Source organism: Pseudophryne corroboree, chromosome 1, assembly GCF_028390025.1.
Source record: "Pseudophryne corroboree isolate aPseCor3 chromosome 1, aPseCor3.hap2, whole genome shotgun sequence".
NCBI classification, from domain to species: Eukaryota; Metazoa; Chordata; class Amphibia; order Anura; family Myobatrachidae; genus Pseudophryne; species Pseudophryne corroboree.
The window spans coordinates 288465003-288487053 of NC_086444.1; the positions used below are offsets into that span (position 1 = coordinate 288465003).

At 47.7% G+C, this 22051-nt stretch overlaps 2 protein-coding genes across 4 annotated transcripts in view; one reads left to right on the forward strand and one right to left on the reverse strand.

Moving 5' to 3' along the window:
* RNFT2 (ring finger protein, transmembrane 2) overlaps positions 1–5031 on the reverse strand; it is a 230487-nt gene extending 225456 nt beyond the window's left edge. For 2 of the 3 annotated variants that reach the window (XR_010251555.1, XM_063964342.1), the window contains exon 1: positions 4873–4961. The gene's annotated coding sequence lies outside the window, so the exon portion shown is untranslated. Of the gene's footprint in view, positions 1–4872 lie in introns of all 3 variants that reach the window. The other variant, XM_063964343.1, reaches the window with a different exon arrangement.
* Positions 5032–5198: 167 nt separating this feature from the next.
* On the forward strand, positions 5199–21606 carry SPRING1 (SREBF pathway regulator in golgi 1). The gene is made up of 6 exons (XM_063964344.1): positions 5199–5287; positions 13878–13995; positions 15798–15954; positions 16390–16541; positions 17304–17417; positions 19794–21606. Exons 2-6 carry the CDS (start codon positions 13885–13887, stop codon positions 19875–19877), a joined length of 618 nt encoding a protein of 205 aa, XP_063820414.1. The 5' UTR covers positions 5199–5287; positions 13878–13884; the 3' UTR covers positions 19878–21606.
* Positions 21607–22051: the final 445 nt, after the last annotated feature.

Here is a 22051-nt window from a genome sequence, read left to right on the forward strand (position 1 = left end):
CCCTTCCCTAGCTACAACGCCTTCTCAGCGCTGTCCCCTCCTTAGCTTCCACATCATCTAAGCACTGTTCCATATCCAGCTGTCACACCATCTCAGCACTGTCCCCTCCTTAGCTTCCACATCATCTAAGCACTGTTCCCTACCCAGCTGTCACACCATCTCAGCACTGCCACCTCCCCAGTTCCCACCCTATCTCAACAATGTCCCCTTCCCAGATTCCTCCTCATCTCAGCAGTATTATCATCCTATCTCATCACCAGCTATCACCTCATCTCAGCATAGTTAACTCTCAGCTGTCAACCCATCTCAGCACTGTCCCCACCCCAGCTGTCACCCCATCTCAGCACTGTCTCCAACCCAGTTGTCACCCCATCTCAGCAGTGTCCCCTTCCCAGCTGTCATTCCATCTCATTACTGTCCCCACCCCAGCTGTCACCCCATCTCAGCACTGTCCCCACCCCAGCTCTCACCCCATCTCAGCAGTGTCCCCTTCCCAGCTGTCATCCCATCTCAGAACTGTCCCCTTACCAGCTTTCACCCCATGTCAGCACTGTACCCTTCTCAGCTGTCACCCCATCTCTGCACTGTCCTCACCCCAGCTGTCACCCCATCTCAGCACAGTCCCCTTCCCAGCTGTCATTCCATCTCAGCATTGTCCCCACCCCAGCTCTCACTCCATCTCAACACTGTACACACTCCAGCTCTCACTCCATCTCAGCACTATCTCCACCCCAGCTCTCACCCTCCTCAAGTCTCACCCCATCTCAGCACTGTACCCTCCTCAGATCTCACCCCATCTCAGCACTATTCCCACCCCAGCTCTCACCCCATCTCAGCACTCTCCCCTCCCCAGCTCTCACCCCATCTCAGCACTGTACCCTGCTCAGCTCTCACCCCATCTCAGCACTGTACCCTCCCCAGCTGTCACCCCATCTCTGCACTGTCCTCACCCCAGCTGTCACCCCATCTCAGCAGTGTCCCCACCCCAGCTGTCACCCCATCTCAGCAGTGTCCCCTTCCCAGCTGTCATTCTATCTCAGCAGTGTCCCCTCCCTAGCTCTCACCCCATCTCAGCACTCTCCCCTCCCCAGCTCTCACCCCATCTCAGCACTGTACCCTGCTCAGCTCTCACCCCATCTCAACACTGTACCCTCCCCAGCTGTCACCCCATCTCTGCACTGTCCCCACCCCAGCTGTCACCCCATCTCAGCAGTGTCCCCACCCCAGCTGTCACCCCATCTCAACAGTGTCCCCTTCCCAGCTGTCACCCCATCTCAGCAGTGTCCCCTTCCCAGCTGTCATTCTATCTCAGCAGTGTCCCCTCCCCAGCTCTCACGCCATCTCAGCACTCTCCCCTCCCCAGCTCTCACCCCATCTCAGCACTGTACCCTGCTCAGCTCTCACCCCATCTCAGCACTGTACCCTCCCCAGCTGTCACCCCATCTCTGCACTGTCCCCACCCCAGCTGTCACCCCATCTCAGCAGTGTCCCCACCCCAGCTGTCACCCCATCTCAGCAGTGTCCCCTTCCCAGCTGTCATTCTATCTCATTACTGTCCCCATCCCAGCTGTCACCCCATCTCAGCACTGTCCCCTTCCCAGCTGTCATTCCATCTCATGACTGTCCCCACCCCAGCTGTCACACCATCTCAGCACTGTCCCCACCCCAGCTCTCATCCCATCTCATCACTGTACCCTCCTCAGCTCTCACCCAATCTCAGCACTGCCCCCTCCCCAGCTCTCACCCCATGTCAGCACTGTACCCCCCTCAGCTGTCACCCCATCTCTGCACTGTCCCCACACCAGCTGTCACCCCATCTCAGCACTGTCCCCACCCTAGCTGTCACCCCATCCCAGCACTGTCCCCTTCCCAGCTGTCATTCCATCTCAGCATTGTCCCCACCCCAGCTCTCACTCCATCTCAGCATTGTCCCCACCCCAGCTCTCACTCCATCTCAACACTGTACACACTCCAGCTGTCACCCCATCTCAGCACTATCTCCACCCCAGCTCTCACCCATCTCAGCAATGTCCCCTGCCCAGCTCTCAACTCATCACTGGCCCCTCCCCAGCTCTCACCCTATCTCAGCACTGTACCCTCCTCAAGTCTCACCCCATCTCAGCACTGTACCCTCCTCAGATCTCAACCCATCTCAGCACTATTCCCACCCCAGCGGTCACCCCATCTCATCACTGTCCCTCCCCAGCTCTCACCCCATCTCAGCACTGTCCCCTCCCCAGCTCTCACCCCATCTCAGCAGTGTCCCCACCCCAGCTGTCACCCCATCTCAGCAGTGTCCCCTTCCCAGCTGTCATTCTATCTCAGCAGTGTCCCCTTCCCAGCTGTCATTCCATCTCATTACTGTCCCCATCCCAGCTGCCACCCCATCTCAGCACTGACCCCTTCCCAGCTGTCATTCCATCTCATGACTGTCCCCACCCCAGCTGTCACACCATCTCAGCACTGTCCCCACCCCAGCTCTCATCCCATCTCATCACTGTACCCTCCTCAGCTCTCACCCAATCTCAGCACTGCCCCCTCCCCAGCTCTCACCCCATGTCAGCACTGTACCCCCCTCAGCTGTCACCCCATCTCTGCACTGTCCCCACACCAGCTGTCACCCCATCTCAGCACTGTCCCCACCCTAGCTGTCACCCCATCCCAGCACTGTCCCCTTCCCAGCTGTCATTCCATCTCAGCATTGTCCCCACCCCAGCTCTCACTCCATCTCAGCATTGTCCCCACCCCAGCTCTCACTCCATCTCAACACTGTACACACTCCAGCTGTCACCCCATCTCAGCACTATCTCCACCCCAGCTCTCACCCATCTCAGCAATGTCCCCTGCCCAGCTCTCAACTCATCACTGGCCCCTCCCCAGCTCTCACCCTATCTCAGCACTGTACCCTCCTCAAGTCTCACCCCATCTCAGCACTGTACCCTCCTCAGATCTCAACCCATCTCAGCACTATTCCCACCCCAGCGGTCACCCCATCTCATCACTGTCCCTCCCCAGCTCTCACCCCATCTCAGCACTGTCCCCTCCCCAGCTCTCACCCCATCTCAGCAGTGTCCCCACCCCAGCTGTCACCCCATCTCAGCAGTGTCCCCTTCCCAGCTGTCATTCTATCTCAGCAGTGTCCCCTTCCCAGCTGTCATTCCATCTCATTACTGTCCCCATCCCAGCTGCCACCCCATCTCAGCACTGACCCCTTCCCAGCTGTCATTCCATCTCATTACTGTCCCCACCCCAGCTGTCCTCCCATCTCAGCACTGTCCCCACCCCAGCTCTCATCCCATCTCATCACTGTACCCTCCTCAGCTCTCACCCAATCTCAGCACTGCCCCCTCCCCAGCTCTCACCCCATGTCAGCACTGTACCCCCCTCAGCTGTCACCCCATCTCAGCACTGTCCCCACACTAGCTGTCACCCCATCTCAGCACTGTCCCCACCCTAGCTGTCACCCCATCCCAGCACTGTCCCCTTCCCAGCTGTCATTCCATCTCAGCATTGTCCCCACCCCAGCTCTCATTCCATCTCAGCACTGTACACACTCCAGCTGTCACCCCATCTCAGCACTGTCCCCTTCCCAGCTGTCATTCCATCTCAGCATTGTCCCCACCCCAGCTCTCACTCATCCCAGCACTGTACACACTCCAGCTGTCACCCCATCTCTGCGCTGTCTCCATCTCAGCACTGACCCCTGCCCAGCTCTCACCTCATCTCAGCATTGTTCTCTCCCCAGCTCTCACCCCATCTCAGCACTGTACCCTCCTCAGCTCTCACACCATCTCAGCACTATTCCCACCCCAGCTGTCACCCCATCTCAGCACTGTCCCCTCCCCAGCTCTCACCCCGTCTCAGCACTGTACCCTCCTCAGCTCTCACCCCATCTTAGCACTGTACCCTCCTCAGCTTTCACACCATATCAGCACTATTCCCACCCCAGCTGTCAACCCAGCTCAGCACTGTCCCCACCCCAGCTGTCACCCCATCTCAGCAGTGTCCCCTTCCCAGCTCTCACCTCATCTCAGCATTGTCCCCTCCCCAGCTCTCACCCCATCTCAGCACTGTCCCCACCCCAGCTCTGACCCCATCTCAGCATTGTCCCCTCCCCAGCTCTCACCCCATCTCAGCATTGTCCCCACCCCAGCTCTCACTCATCCCAGCACTGTACACACTCCAGCTGTCACCCCATCTCTGCGCTGTCTCCATCTCAGCACTGACCCCTGCCCAGCTCTCACCTCATCTCAGCATTGTTCTCTCCCCAGCTCTCACCCCATCTCAGCACTGTACCCTCCTCAGCTCTCACACCATCTCAGCACTATTCCCACCCCAGCTGTCACCCCATCTCAGCACTGTCCCCTCCCCAGCTCTCACCCCGTCTCAGCACTGTACCCTCCTCAGCTCTCACCCCATCTCAGCACTGTACCCTCCTCAGCTTTCATACCATATCAGCACTATTCCCACCCCAGCTGTCAACCCAGCTCAGCACTGTCCCCACCCCAGCTGTCAACCCAGCTCAGCAGTGTCCCCTTCCCAGCTCTCACCTCATCTCAGCATTGTCCCCTCCCCAGCTCTCACCCCATCTCAGCACTGTCCCCACCCCAGCTCTGACCCCATCTCAGCATTGTCCCCTCCCCAGCTCTCACCCCATCTCAGCATTGTCCCCACCCCAGCTCTCACTCATCCCAGCACTGTACACACTCCAGCTGTCACCCCATCTCTGCGCTGTCTCCATCTCAGCACTGACCCCTGCCCAGCTCTCACCCCATCTCAGCATTGTCCCCACCCCAGCTCTCACCCCATCTCAGCACTGTCCCCTTCCCAGCTGTCATTCCATCTCATTAATGTCCACAGCCCAGCTGTCACCTCATCTCAGCACTGTCCCCTCTCCAGCTCTGACGCCATCTCAGCACTGTCCCCACCACAGCTCTCACCCCATCTCAGGCGGCTCGCTGGTCAATGATTTCCGGGCGGCTGCGGAAGACAATGTAAGTAAATGAGCTGGGAGGGCGCTGCACAGACCGGCGACTCCGATCCCGTCACTATAGGAACAGCAGACAGCAGCTGCTCAGGAAGTACGACCTCAGAGGATGATTTCCGGGGCACAATAATGTTACACTACAGATACATGTCCTATGGAGGCGGCTGCAGGGAGCTCCGTGCTGTACACTGACTCCCGGCCCGGGCGCTGATCCCTGGCGGAAACAAGCGTACCCCTGCAGGAATCGGACGTTTTCGGTTAACAACATCGTCCTCCGCCGACAGGAGGCGCTGCCAGCAGGTACTTTCGGGCACTGCTCCGTTATTCGCTTCCAATAGCTGCATAGTACTGTATATCTGTTTATACACCGTGTGTGTACTGGTCTTACACATTACACGAGGTGCCACTGCTTAGTATCATAATAGTTTCCTACTGCAGGCAAGGCGTGCACACTGCCTAGGAGGTCACTTACTGTAGCTACACACTGCGTAGGATACTGGAGGTCACTGCAGGCATGGAGCACACACTATACTGTACTACAGGAGGTCACTGCAGGCATGGAGCACACACTGTATACTGTACTACAGGAGGTCACTGCAGGCATGGAGCACATACTGTATACTCTACTACAGGAGGTCACTGCAGGCATGGAGCACACACTATACTGTACTACAGGAGGTCACTGCAGGCATGGAGCACACACTGTATACTGTACTACAGTAAGTCACTGCAGGCATGGAGCACACACTATACTGTACTACAGGAGGTCACTGCAGGCATGGAGCACACACTGTATACTGTACTACAGTAGGTCAATGCAGGCATGGAGCACACACTATACTGTACTACAGGAGGTCACTGCAGGCATGGAGCACACACTATACTGTACTACAGGAGGTCACTGCAGGCATGGAGCACACACTATACTGTACTACAGGAGGTCACTGCAGGCATGGAGCACACACTATACTGTACTACAGGAGGTCACTGCAGGCATGGAGCACACACTATACTGTACTACAGGAGGTCACTGCAGGCATGGAGCACACACTATACTGTACTACAAGAGGTCACTGCAGGCATGGAGCACACACTGTATACTGTACTACAGGAGGTCACTGCAGGCATGGAGCACACACTGTATACTGTACTACAGGAGGTCACTGCAGGCATGGAGCACACACTGTATACTGTACTACAGTAAGTCACTGCAGGCATGGAGCACACTGTATACTGTACTACAGGAGGTCACTGCAGGCATGGAGCACACACTGTATACTGTACTACAGTAGGTCACTGCTGGCATGGAGCACACACTATACTGTACTACAGGAGGTCACTGCAGGCATGGAGCACACACTGTATACTGTACTACAGGAGGTCACTGCAGGCATGGAGCACACACTGTATACTGTACTACAGTAGGTCACTGCAGGCATGGAGCACACACTATACTGTACTACAGGAGGTCACTGCAGGCATGGAGCACACACTGTATACTGTACTACAGGAGGTCACTGCAGGCATGGAGCACACACTGTATACTGTACTACAGTAGGTCACTGCAGGCATGGAGCACACACTATACTGTACTACAGGAGGTCACTGCAGGAATGGAGCACACACTGTATACTGTACTACAGGAGGTCACTGCAGGCATGGAGCACACACTGTATACTGTACTACAGGAGGTCACTGCAGGCATGGAGCACACACTGTATACTGTATTACAGGAGGTCACTGCAGGCATGGAGCACACACTGTATACTGTACTACAGTAGGTCACTGCAGGCATGGAGCACACACTATACTGTACTACAGTAGGTCACTGCAGGCATGGAGCACATAATGTATACTGTACTACATTAGGTCACTGCAGGCATGGAGCACACACTATACTATACTACAGGAGGTCACTGCAGGCATGGAGCACACACTATACTGTACTACAGGAGGTCACTGCAGGCATGGAGCACACACTATACTGTACTACAGGAGGTCACTGCAGGCATGGAGCACACACTATACTGTACTACAGGAGGTCACTGCAGGCATGGAGCACACACTATACTGTACTACAGGAGGTCACTGCAGGCATGGAGCACACACTATACTGTACTACAGGAGGTCACTGCAGGCATGGAGCACACACTATACTGTACTACAGTAGGTCACTGCAGGCATGGAGCACACACTATACTGTACTACAAGAGGTCACTGCAGGCATGGAGCACACACTGTATACTGTACTACAGGAGGTCACTGCAGGCATGGAGCACACACTGTATACTGTACTACAGGAGGTCACTGCAGGCATGGAGCACACACTGTATACTGTACTACAGTAGGTCACTGCAGGCATGGAGCACACACTGTATACTGTACTACAGTAGGTCACTGCAGGCATGGAGCACACACTATACTGTACTACAGTAGGTCACTGCAGGCATGGAGCACACACTATACTGTACTACAGGTGGTCACTGCAGGCATGGAGCACATACTGTATACTGTACTACAGTAGGTCACTGCAGGCATGGAGCACACACTATACTACAGGAGGTCACTGCAGGCATGGAGCACACACTATACTGTACTACAGGAGGTCACTGCAGGCATGGAGCACACACTATACTGTACTACAGGAGGTCACTGCAGGCATGGAGCACACACTATACTGTACTACAGGAGGTCACTGCAGGCATGGAGCACACACTGTATACTGTACTACAGGAGGTCACTGCTGGCATGGAGCACACACTGCAAAGTAGTTTAGTATGTTACTGCAGACATGCAACATACAGTACACTGGGTAGTATTACTATAGGTCATTGCAGGCAGACAAGACTCTACATACTGTAGGGATAAAAACTGGTACTGCAAACTGCATAGGAGTACAGTAGGTCATTGCAGATAAGGAACACGCATAGCTGCATAGTAGTACAGGGGGAGGACACTGCAGTGCAGGACACAGACACAGACACACACACACACACACACACACACACACACACACACACACACACACACACACACACTCTCACTCTGCATGGGAGCAGTAATCACGGTGATCGGAAAAAAATTGTGGGTCCCAGGGACCCATTAAGGTAAAAAAAAATTGGAGTCCTACTCCACTGTTTCTGAGTCCCATCACATTTTATGTAGAGAGGCAGGGAGAAGTTGGTTAGAGCTGGGAGGTAGAGGCAGGGAGAAGTTGGGGTAGAGCTGGGGGTAGAGAGAGTAAGGGCAGACAGTGCTGGGAGTAGGGAGTGGGTAAGTGCAGACAACAGCTGGGGCGGTACTTGGGGTAGGGAAGGAGGTAAGTGCAGACAGCAGTTGGAATAGTGCTGAGGGACAAGGAAGGGGTTAGAGGCAGGCAGTGTTGGGGGTAGTGAGGGGCTAAGGGTAGATACAGCTGTGGTATTACTAGGGGGCAAAGGTAAGGAGGTAGTTAGGTGCAGGCAGTACAAGGAGTAAGAAGGAGGAAAGGGTAGATTGGAGCAGTTATTTATTTATTTATTAACAGTTTCTTATATAGCGCAGCATATTCCGTTGCGCTTTACAATTAGAACAACAGTAATACAACAAAACTGGGTAAAAACAGACAGACATAGAGGTAGGAAGGCCCTGCTCGCAAGCTTACAATCTATAGCAGTTCTGAGGCAAGTAGTGTTAACTCTAGATTGGGGACAGGGCAGCGTGCTGAGGTGCCGAGAGGGCACCCTTGCTGAAAAGGGGTTGTGGCTGAGCGAGGAAGGGCGTGGTTGGGGACAGTAATCTTGAGGTCCAGGAAGATTGGCAGCAGAATCACTCACATACAATGTCCCAGGACATCACCTACAAGTTGCTCATTTAACAAACAGTATTTGTATCTATTAGCCGTATCCCTGGTATGTATGAAGGAGGGATCACAGCAGGTATGTCCGATCGCAGCAGGTGATTTCTCCATTGCCACACGCACGCAACCGCATCCTTCATAGGTTTCTATGGGGGATGTAATGCTGTCCGATGTATCAATATTGGCCCCAGCAGCTACCGCAATCAACAAGGAGGGCACTTTTCCATTTTGCAGGGCACATTTTACCTGTGTAGTTTAATGACCATCACTCTGGGGCTGTGCCCAGCAGGGACGTGCAGGCAGGGGAAGCAGTGCCTCCCCTGTCATTATGATTAAAATAATACAAAGATAATAACACATTATACTTTGTATTATTTTAATCATTTTTAACCTGAGAATGCAGCTAAATCTCTATGGGAGGCAGCGAGAGCGCTGCCTCCCAGTGACAATTATAAAGTTTCTGAAGAGGGGGGCGGAGCCAAATCACGGGCTGGAAAAGCCCATTGAAAATTGAATGAACTGCGGCAACAGCAGATTTGCCTCATTGACAGGGGGTTGTGCCTTGAGCTCACATCAAGGCACACCCCTGTCAATCATTTGACAGCAGCAGCGGATGGGCTGGAACGGATGGGCAGAGTCAGATGCCCCCATTCTTAGTGGCCGCATATCCACACTGCTTTCAGCCGATCCTCCCGTCCCCGATCCGCTCTTACAGGACCAGTGGGAGCCGCTGTGTACTGTGCTGTCTCGGCACCCCCTTCCCTTAACCCCCGCAAACTCAGCTGCGCTCCCGCGCCCCCTCCCCCCCGCTCCCTTAGACCCCGTGTTTTCGGCCTCGGCCCCCCGCTCTGTCCCCCCTGTGCTCAATGGCCGGCCTCCTCTCCTGGACCCCTGAGCTGACTGCTGAGCTCCCGCGGCCCCCCCCACTCCCCTTGGCCTGCAGTGCAATGTACAGACCGAGGGAGTGCCAGGTCAGGAGCCTGCAGCCGGAAGAAGAAATCATGTAAGTGGCTGTCACTACTCTGCACTACACTACACCTACACTACACTACACTACACTACACTACACCTACACTGCACTTCACTGCACTACACTACACCCTAAGGGTAGAGGGGGGGGGGGGGTGTAAAGTGCTCTACCTGTCGTAATGTGTACAAAAACGGGAGACTGTCTGCTGTAATGTGTAAAAAAGGGGACGCTGTCTGCCGCAATGTGTAAAAAGGGGACGCTGTCTGCCGTAATATGTAAAAAAAGGGGACGCTGTCTGCTGTAATGTGTAAAAAGGGGACGCTGTCTGCTGTAATGTGTAAAAAGGGGACGCTGTCTGCCGTAATGTGTAAAAAAGGGGACGCTGTCTGCCGTAATGTGTAAAACAGGGGACGTTGTCTGCCGTAATGTGTAAAAAGGTGGACGTTGTCTGCCGTAATGTGTAAAAAGGTGGACGCTGTCTGCCGTAATGTGTAAAAAAGGGCAATTTGTCCGCCGTAATGTGTAAAAAGGTGGACGCTGTCTGCCGTAATGTGTAAAGGGGGATGTTGTCTGCCGTAACGTGTAAAAAGGTGGACGTTGTCTGCCGTAACGTGTAAAAAGAAGACGCTGTCCGCCGTAATGTGTAAAAAGGTGGACGCTGTCTGCCGTAATGTGTAAAAATGGGGACGTTGTCTGCCGTAATGTGTAAAAAGGGGACGCTGACTGCCGTAATGTGTAAAAAGGTGGACGTTGTCTGCCGTAATGTGTAAAAAGGGGACGCTGTCTGCCGTAATGTGTAAAAAGGTGGACGTTGTCTGCCATAATGTGTAAAAAGGTGGACGTTGTCCACCGTAATGTGTAAAAAGGGGACGCTGTCTGCCGTAATGTGTAAAAGGGGCTCTACCTGGTGTAGTGGTGCTACTGTGCGGCGTAATTTGAATAACAGAGACTACTGTGCACCGTTATATGAATTGGTATTATTTTGTGGCCACACCCCTTCCCCACGAAGCCACGCCCCTATATATTTTGCGCGCGCACTGCTCCTGTTTTACATAAAGGTGGGTGGCTCTGATGCCGTTTCTTGCACACAGCACTAAAATGTCTAGTTACGGCACTGTTGCTAGGTATCCATTTCCCTGGCCCTGAGCAGTTCCCCTTCACCATATCCTCTCCAGGGGTGAGGGGGTGGACTTGGATGGGATGGGGTCCAAAGCATTTTGTTGCACCTGGGCCCACCGCTCGCTAGTTCCGCCACTGGCTCTACCTGCTGTAATGTGTAATAGGGGGCTGTACCTGCCATAATGTGAAAAAAGGGATCTCTACCTGCCGTAATGTGTAAAAGGGAGCTCTGCCTGGCGTAATTTGTGTAAGTGGCGCTACTATGTGGCGTAATTTGACTAATGGAAGCCCTGGACAACAAAATTGCATTCATGTCCTCCTCCCACTCCCTTCCTAGTTCCAAACACATTTATTTATTTATTTTCTATAAAAATGTACAATATATCACAAGTATGGTGAGCAGGCAGGCAGCGGGACTTGGTGGCATCGGACTGAGATGCAAATTAGTGACGGAGGTCTGGGTCAGTTGATGGTGGGCGAGTTTGTAAGTCATTGGCAGTGGCAGCAGGCATCTGAGCAGGGGCAGTAGCGGGCATTGGCTCGGCGGCGGTAGGGGTCATCGGCAGGATTCGGCGGACATTATGGCTGTAGTGCCTCACCAGCCACTGACCTCACCGCACGCCACTTGTGCCCAGCAATTGACCACCGCATATGCCCCTCAAAACTCACATGCCCCACCATTCCACCCCATATGCCTCTGCTGACACCAAATACAGTTTTACCAATACTCAAGCCTTCACTACCTTCCATGATCTCATGTGTACAGCGCACACATAACTTGGAGACAGAGTAAGTGACTATATAAACTGTATGAATACTGTAAACTTGTCAGGCATTACTGTATATGGATTCAGTATAAAATCCCGACTGTCGGGATCCTGATGGTTGAAATACCGATGCTGGAATCCCGACCTCAAGCGCAACATGTCCCTCCACCACCCAAGTGGGGATTTCCGGCCTTGCAACGGTCGTCGGTATTTCGACCGCCGGGATCCCGACAGACGGGAAATTAACTGTGTCCCCTGTATATTTTACAGTGCTAGTTCTCTATACAAATTGTAAAATAGCAGAAGTAACATGCACCCCTACCTGCTCTGGACAGCATGCAGTGATGGTGCTGGTCGTTGTTTATGGTACTGTTTTTACTCTCCTTCTTGTCCCTAATGGAGGGCTTCCTCTAGGGGTTATTTTTGTCCATACCTGGCCCATGCAGGGCAGAGGAGATAATTTGGAAGAGATGGTGGGCTCTGGAGCTGGCGGTGGTAGTGGGTCACACAGGGCATGCCATACAACTGCTGTTGAGGCAAATCAGGAATGGCAACAGCCCACCTCCTCCTCAACTATCTCCGCTACCACTGCATGCTGCTGCTTAGGGTCCCCGGAGCCGATATGCTTGGACCAGATGACAGTACAGAGGCAGGAGTCACTTGGTCCTGGGCTCCTCCAGAGTTTGCACACCAGTCTGTGTATGAAGCCCCCGTCTCTCCCCCGTGTGTACAGGCTTCAGTGTCGGCTTGTGGGGGCAGCAGGACCGCGCCAGCAATATTGAGTGGGACTGGGCATTCAAAGACCTCCCACTTATTCTTTGATTAGCGTCTGTCCCGCCTCCAGTCCCTCGCCCCTCCTGCTCCCAGTCTGTGTCAGCTTGCTTGGGGAAAAGTGCAGATGCGAGTACCCTGCAAACATGCACCCTGCCCGGTGTGCGAGTGCCAATCAGCATGTAAAAAATAGTCAGGATGCTGCGCCCTGCTAAAACAACCTAATGAGAGCGCTAGACACCTCGGATTGTCCTTACACACTCCACTGACCTCGGGACCAGCACCACTGCCACCTGCCACAAGCACAGTATACAGCACATGAAAAGAGGCAGCAGGGATCACAGCACACTGCGCACAGAGTGGGCCACGCAGCACTGATCAGTGTGTGTAGCACACCCTGACCCTGTCCCCAATCACTCCCTGTCTGCCGCTGCTCCTCTAGCATCTAGGGACTGGGACACAATCATGGTCTCTGTGTACTGTACTGGAACAACAGCACCGGTGGAGGGTGATGTGAGGGCGCTGTTCCTCAATTTTGGGGGGGCTGTGTAATCTCCACTGGACTGGGATTGGCTATTGGCTATGATTGATGTCTCCAATGCCCAGCTGGCTCCTCCTCCACTTTTATAGTCCTCTCTGCAGCCGGGCAAGGGAGACTTTAATCATTTAACCTGCAGCAAATCCCAGTGGAGCGCGTCCTCGGGGGAACCACCCATTCTGAAAGTGTGAGTCCCTGGTCCTCAATATTGTGTAAAATATGCGCAATGGCATATATTTACGAACACTGTGGGAGTACAGGAGGTCATTGCAGGTAAGGCACACACATAGTAGTACAGGAGGTCACTGCAGTGCAGGCCACACACACACACACACACACACACACACACACACACACACACACACACACACACACACTGCACAGGAGTACAGAAGGTCATTGTAGGCAAGTAATGCACATAGTAGTACAACCAGTACATAAGTTCACTGCTGGCAAACAACACACGCTGCATAGTATTGCAATAATACGCTGCAAGAAAGACACACTGCATACAGGAAAGCAAGGAACACACATACACTGTACTGAAACGCTTCACAGCATGACAGATGCTTTTGTAAGTATGAACACTGTGGTTCCCTAGTTACATTGAACTAAAACATATTTTTAATACTGATTTAGTTTTCAGTGTAATATGTTAAACTACAACTTGTCATTTCATTGGAGCAATCATAATTTTCTACTTAAAAGCACTTCACATTTTTAGACTAGAGAGATTTTACACATCACTTGGCAGAGTGATGAGAGCAGTGAATTACTTGCTGATTAACAATAATTGAAGCTCACAATATATACCCGTGAAAGATAAATCTATCTAGGACACATATTATAGTAATTGCAATCAGACTTTTTTCGACTGTCATATATAGGGTTGGAATGGTCCATTTATTATCTATGGTGTGGAGGAAGATCCTACGAAAGAGATGGGTGCTTGGCGTGGTTTTTGGCCTCTCTCTGATATATTTTCTCACCAGTACTTTCAAGCAGGTGAGTACGGCCCTTTAAGTCTATTTCTGTGTTTGCCAGTTTAGTTCAGATTTATTAAGAAGCATCAAATCAGGATTTCAAAATATAAGTTTACATATGTAATAGCATTTAATTTGTGGGTGCTGTCGCAGTTATTGGGAGATAGTAACTAGATTTAAAGCGACAATTTTAAAGGAAACCAGGTGGGCTCTGTCTTTAAACTACTATAGGTGTCACTTTACATTTAGTGACTATTTCAGTGGAATTGTGGGATTTGCTCCCACAAATCACAAAAGATTAAAATTTGTCCCATTGAGTTTAGACAGAAAAATGTATATTACATGTTTTAATTTAAATATTAAAAGGAAACACTAAAGCCGTTATTTTCTTGTGGTTGTTATTATTATACTACAGAACCTGTGTGTTTGAAAGATTTTCATGACTGTAGAGGAGGATGCCTTATGTTTAAGGTCCTAAATCAGACCTGATCGTAGCAGCAAATTTGTTATCAGATGGGCAAAACCATGCGCCTAGGGGGTAATTCCAAGTTGATCGCAGCAGGATTTTTGATAGCAATTGGGCAAAACCATGTGCACTGCAGGGGAGGCAGATATAACATGTGTAGAGAGAGTTAGATTTGGGTGGGTTATATTGTTTCTGTGCAGGCTAAATACTGGCTGCTTTATTTTTACACTGCAAATTAGATTGCAGATTGAACTCACCACACCCAAATCTAACTCTCCCTGCACATGTTATATCTGCCCCCCTGCAGTGCACATGGTTTTGCCCAACTGCTAAAAAATTTCCTGCTGCGATCAACTTGGAATTACCCCCCTAATTCAGAGCTGATCGTAGCTGCAAATTTGTTAGCAGATGGGCAAAACCATGTGCACTTAAGGGGGGATTTAACATGTGCAGAGAGAGTTAGATTTGGGTGGGGTGTGTTAAAACTGAAATCTAAATTACAGTGTAAAAATAAAGCAGCCAGTATTTACCCTGCACCGAAACACTATAACCCACCCAAATCTAACTCTCTGCACATGTTATATCTGCCCCCCCCCCCCTCCCCCTCCCCTCTGCAGTGCACATGGTTTTGCCCACCTGCTAACAAATTTGCTGCTACGATCAGGTCTGAATTAGTCCCCATGTTCACTGCAGGGGAGGCAGATATAACATGTGCAGAGAGAGTTAGATTTGGGTGTGGTATGTTCAAACTGAAATCTAAATTGCAGTGTAAAAATAAAGCAGCCAGTATTTACCCTGCAGAGAAACAATATAACCCACCCAAATCTAACTCTCTCTCTGCACATGTTATATCTGCCTCCCCCTGCAGTGCACGTGGTTTTGCCCATGTGCTAACAAATTTGCTGCTATGATCAGGCCTGAATTAGGCCCTAAGTGCACTCGCTACAAAACAATGAATGAGAGTATAACTAAAGACCTAGAACTTGGCTAAGGTAACAATTTTTACAGGGAATCATTCCCTTCCTACCAACTGTTCCGAATACAGAGGGATAGTCCTGCTAATTGGACACTGACTCATCGTATTGTATACATTGTGTTTACTATAGCAATAATGATTGAATAGACTGAATAGGAATCAAGGTTGAATATCATTATTTGACCACAAATCAAGTGCAACCAAATGTCCTCCGATTCTGGCTTGTGCTTGCTTAACTAAGTAATTGCTTCAGCAAAGAATAGCCCAGACATTGGAGTTCATTTGATTGTGTTGTCATTTTTCTGTGTGTAATGCATACTCCTCACTTTAGGATACTGACCACAATGCGCTTCTTAATAAAAATGTTTTCTGCCTTCACCAGGAAGAGAGAACAGTGAGAGACCGAACACTCCTTCAGACGAATGATCAAGATAGAAATATTCAATGGCGAATTCAGTTCAATCTTGGAAACAGTAGCAGGATCAGTAATCGGTGTCGCAACTCAGTGCAAGGAAAACACCTTATTACAGATGATCTAGGTAACAACATATATCTTCATATAATCATTGTACTGATACTGTAATAAAAGGCACTTTACAAATAAAGTTAAATAATTATTGATGCCACTTTTATGGGTATGATGGCACGTACAAGGCAATTAAAAACTATAGCAAGACACACAGCGAGGAATTAATCAAGCAATTTAACATGGTTACCGATCTAGTAGTACTACATGCCATAATGAGATCTATATTATTATCATTTAATGTATGGTTAACAAAGCGATTTGAAAGAAATAATATTGCCTGAATGTATTGTACGTGTCTGCAGAATGAGCGTGAAATTCATATATTTTTTTATAGATATGTTATCTCCTGAAATGTTCTTGAAAATGTTTATTTCTGTAGCCTACTAAAAGGTAATGCTGATATTCTCATTGGTGTCTGCATGTCTTTTCTCTTTCCCATGTAAAGGATACGTCTGTGAGCGTAAAGAACTTCTGGCAAATGGCTGCTGCAACATTAACGTGGCCAGCACAAGGCAGTATAACTGTGAGAGCTGCTTATCCAATGGATGTTGCAGTGTTTATGAGTATTGTGTGTCTTGTTGCCTGCAGCCTAACAAGGTTTGTTCTCAGTCTGCCGTTTGCTGTATTTGTATGCTTACTGATATGAAATCAATGTACCAGAGTTCTTTTCTTGTACATGATCTGTATGGTTTGGTGGCGTACTGCACCCACATGAGCAAGATTATCGCTAAACATTTTTTGCGTTGTTAGAATTCTAACAGGCAGATTTAATTAGCTGCGACTTAGGTCTCAAAGAGCAGATGAAATGTACTGTTGGGGAAATTCCTTATTTAGTACTGTGCACCCTTCCCAGCGAATAATAATATATTTAGTGGTTTTTAAATCGTAAAATCTGGCCAATGAAGACAGGCAGTTTTCTCTAATAATCAGATGTAGGACATGTATGTTGAGTTGTCAAAATGACAGGAAATGGGTTTTTTTAACGTCAACTATCATTTTTCCATTATTTATAACAATTCCAGAGAGCAACCATTTGATCCCATTTAATTGGCTCCAATATTGTGCTTATGGCTACTAACATCCATCTACACTTATTTTCCGCTATATTGGGGTTCAGGATAATTTCGCCACTGTATCATCACCTTCACACAGGTTGAATACTGCAGAGTTAGCGGGTGACATTGGTGCAAAGCAGTTTCTAATTGACTTCATTAAAATCTCATGCAATATGCAAGTTAATGTAATGTGGGAGTTTACATTACTTGGATCTGCCCTTAAATGTAATAAGAATTTTTAAGGCTGCTGATAACTTTTACCTTTTTATGAATTTATTTGATTTCCTCTTGCCTTGCTGCACAGCAACATGTACTGGAACGTTTTTTAAAACGAGCTGCAGTGGGTTTCCAGAACTTATTCATGGCGGTAGAAGACCACTTTGAGTTGTGTTTGGCCAAATGTCGCACATCCTCACAGGTAAAGAGTTCAGCTTAAATTGCATTTTTTTTTCCGGAATACTTTCTGATTATTTTATATTGCCACGTGTATTTACTAAAGGGATTGTTTACAAAAATGAATTTCAGATGTAAGTCCTAAGAACACACTTATATTGTCCATTTCTGTAGTTTTACATAAACGGTTCCTCATTCTCTGGGTGGGATTCAAATGATATATCACGCCCAATTTCCTTTCTAAAATGATCTCCGTTATCGCGCATATTGCGCCCATAGTAATCAGGTTTAGCTGTGTAAAGGGTTTGGTGCCTCCCTACTTCGGGGGTAGCGAGCTGAAATAATGATACCATGCCCTTGAGGGCAGAAACAGAACGAGTGTGGAAAGGGGTGAAAATAATTGAATCCCCCCTATAAGTATATTGGTGCTATTTATTTAAGGTCTATGGGACAGTCATCCTTTACCATTCTAAGATTGATCCCAAAATATGCATGTCATGTACTCCTGAATTGCGGGGGAAAGTGTGGAGACTGCCTGTATGTGGATTGGCATTGCTTTTGCATATACAACTGTATTTTGGTGACTAGGATTATTTTTTTTTAAATCTAATTAGAAAGTGTATTTATCATTGTGGTGTCCCATTCTGAAAGTGTTTCCTTAAACTGTTATCAATTTATTCATGATAACTTTACTACGTGCCCTAAAATGGCCCTATCCCATGCCTTAACATTGCCAGTACTAAATACTGCTTAAATAATATATTACTGGAAGAACAGGCTGTTCCAAGTACTTTTCTAGGTAAACGCAGTGCTCTGTTTAGTAGACTTATATACAGGGGCAGTGCTATTGATGTCACAGCATGTATAAACATTATGCTTTGATTTGTGCTTTCAGTATTTTATCCATTGTCCTCTTTCTTCAGGTGACGCCACAGATCTTTAGACCATATGAAATAGACAGGTCTTAGAAAAACTCCATCACACCTTGTTTTTTTATAACATTTGGGCGTCAATTCTACTATACTAAATGGAGTTGCTGCATGAGTAAGTGCAGCTGTATTCTAAACTTACGGTATCACTGGGCACTCGGATGTTTTGTTCGTAGAGCTGCGTACAAAAGGCCACGAGTCGAGGGCAAGATCAGGCCGCAGGGGAAGCGAATTTTGATGCTGTGACCTCAATTAACTCTGGGTGGGTGACAACAATTAACCCTGCTGTCGACCGCAGAGTTCCCACCACAGACTATACTGGGGATTTCGATCTTCCATTATAGCCTATGCGCTCCGCCTGATTGACAGGCCAGGAGCGCATAGCCAATCAGGAGAGCACTATGACCTGGCACTGCCTAATTGGCTGGCGAGTCCCCTAGTGACAGGAGTCACGGCATTTGGCGAAAGGAGATCCATGTGTAAACATGGATCCCCTTCAGTTACGTGGTCTGTTTTTTTTCCGGTTTGTACTAAAAACTTGCATTGCATTACATTTGCGAGTTGCGCCGCCAACTCGCACCTTCTCAAAGTGCGAGAAGGTGCAAGTTGTAATGTGACTACAAACTCGCACCGCATTATATCACGGCCATTAGGCCTAATTCAGCTTGGATCGCAAAAATCTTTCTCTAATGGGTAAAACCATGTGCACTGCAGGTGGGGCAGATATAACATTTGCAAAGAGTTAGATTTTGGTGGGTTATATTTGTTTCTCTGCAGGGTAAATACTGACTGCTTTACTTTTACATGTTGTGTGTTACTTTCTTTTTTCTTTTTATGTTATACTGCATCTCTTCTTTCCTGTTGGGCTTTATTAAATAATGTTTTAATTGTTTTATAAGTACATTCTTCATTTGATTAAACCTACAATCTGGCTCTGAAGATTTTGATCCCCTACCATCACTACAATAAGAATGTATCAAAAGTACATTCTGTATTGTATTTTTAAATTCTAGTTCTGTCTACACATAATAATAGATTCTAAAAAGCTATGTTTAGACCTAATTTAGGATTGTACACAAGTGTGATGGTTATGTCACCTTGTAAGTGTAAAAGTGCGATGCTGAATACCTATGCTTCAGAAGCCTGTACCTATAGCAGTTGTTGTCCAGGGTTGTAAGCTCACAGATGGTTACTTAATGAAAGCCCTCCATGCCCTGACATGAGATGCTGTTCATAGATTTCTTGCCAAATGTCTACAATTAGTGAAAACTATCCCCAGTTAAATGTAAGATAATGTGTTTATTTGATGGCAAAATCCCAACTTGCTAGCTTTGTTTTTGAAAATAGTTACGAGAGAGAATTTTACATCTTAATATTACATCCCTATCAACTTTTTTTTTTTTTTTTTTTTTACCACTACATATAAAACTTTCTCAGGCTGTTTCTTTTTTTCCTTGCCTTCCCCCTTTTAGAGTGTTCAACATGAGAATACGTACAGGAATCCAGTCGCCAAGTACTGCTATGGAGAAAGCCCCCCAGAGCTGCTCCCCATGTGATCAACAATGTGACTAAGAACAAAGGATAAATCTCGTCTTCCTGCAACATCTGCTGCTCAGCAAAGTGCTATACAGAATACTACGGGTACATATGCCAATTGTAATGTAGAAACTACAATAGGAGTTTACAGTACACACCATAAGACTTGTTAAGTTGGGGCATTCTTAATGCCCCCCAAATAGTGTTCCATGGACACAGTCTACCTATAATAAATGATGTACAGACAATGTTTCCATATTTCATGGTATGCACCGAGTGCAGTATACAGTTCACAGAACATTTAATGAGTTTATAATGGACAAGAACTTACAGAAGATGCTTCTACTTTTCAAGGACTAAATAATTAAAGAATGGAGTCTTATGTATATTCTGAAACATTTGTGATTTTGTTTTCCCAGGTATTTTTTTTATTTTTGTTTCCATGTAGAATTTTTGTTGTAAGTTATTGGTATAATTTATTAAATGTATGTTATTTGTTTTGTTCTATGGCATTTTATTTGTGCTTATTATCAATAAAAACTGAAACAGAAAGCTGGTAAATTGAATTGACAGTAAGTATTATGGGCCCGATTCAGACCTGAACGCTGCTGTGCGAATACGCAAAATCGGGTAATTATCGATCGACTGCGCATGCGTACAGATCATAGTGCGCACGCGCGAGGCCAAACTGCGAAAAAAATCCAGCACATTTTTTTTTACAGGTCTCTGTGTGGGCAGCGACTATCTGATTGCACACCTCTGCATATTCGCAGAGGAGCGATTAGGTCTGAATTACCCCCTATACTGTAATATGCCAATTTCTAGGTTTGCTAAAAACTTCCCCCAAATGTGTGTTCTTCCTAAGCGCAGATTGTGTAGCTGAGATTTTATATTAGACCTATACTTCTCTACTGGAACATTCTTCCAGCATATTTTATGACATAGCTGAGTATACATATGGTGTTTGAATGATAATCTGTTTAATTTCAGAAATGACTTGGGAATGGTATCCGTGACATTTTAACTAAATGCAATACTTGTTTTCCAAGATTCTGTATAGTGATAATGTAGATCCCAAATTGATGACATTTCAAGAGTTGCCATCATTATGTTTAGCTGTTAGATGGCACACATGGTGCAACGCCTTAAATCTGCCTCTTCTAAGAGACTGATTAATTTGCTCTGTAACACAATAGCCTCACTCTTCCTGTCCTCCTCTTTCTGCCAAATTCCACTCGGTTGATTAATGACAGGGACAGATTTACAGGTTCATCCTCCCTGCATTCTCCCACATCTCATTGTCACTGTTTATAATGCAATCTTTCCTGGAAAAATGATAATGTTCTCCTATAGTAGCTTGGTAATGCCTTTGGCATTCTTGGGCAATCAGACAGATGGAAGTAGGTGGAAGTGTCATCTTAAAGAATGTCCACCTGCAATCCATCAGAAGGTTCCAGTTATGTGAGAACATGTTGGCCTACGTTAAAATTAGATTACCATAATGTTCTGAATAAGATGCGTTTGCCATTTTTGCATATTTGTAATTACTGCAAATGTTTGCTCTTTGACTTTTGCAAAACAGAAAAGCAACATGTTAATGATTACTCTGAGCAAGACAGAAGGCAGAGGAACATTATTTTTTAGTGTGTAAGCTCTGTATACAGTTTATTAACAAAACAGAAATACTTTTGCATTTATGTGTGCATTGTACTACAATTTGGAAAACAGCATAATACACAATACCATTTACATGTATTCCATTTTTTTTTTTACTCTCATTTTAAACACTTCTGTTTAGTGTTCTCTTTACTTTCCGTGGAAAGTTCAGCTGGCATCAGGGGGTGAGCGTAAAGTTCTTTTTACTGGAATTTAATCTAAATTGCAATATGACAAAATGCTAAACATAACTTCCTGGAGTCACTTAACGTTTTTCCCTATGTTAATGTTGATCTATTGAAAATTTTCTATGGTTAGTAGTGCTCATTCTAGCAGCCTGCACCAGCTCAACCTATGTAGGAAAAAACAATGGTTCCCTAATGCACACCGAGTGAAAAATATTACTACATAATAGTCAGATTATACGGAGATCTTGGTTGCGTATATCTGCAGATATAGGGTTAAGCCCCCAGGCCGATCGACAAGGCCTCTCCGTCACTGGGGGTCCCTAATACTAGGTATGGGTCCGGGGTGCAGG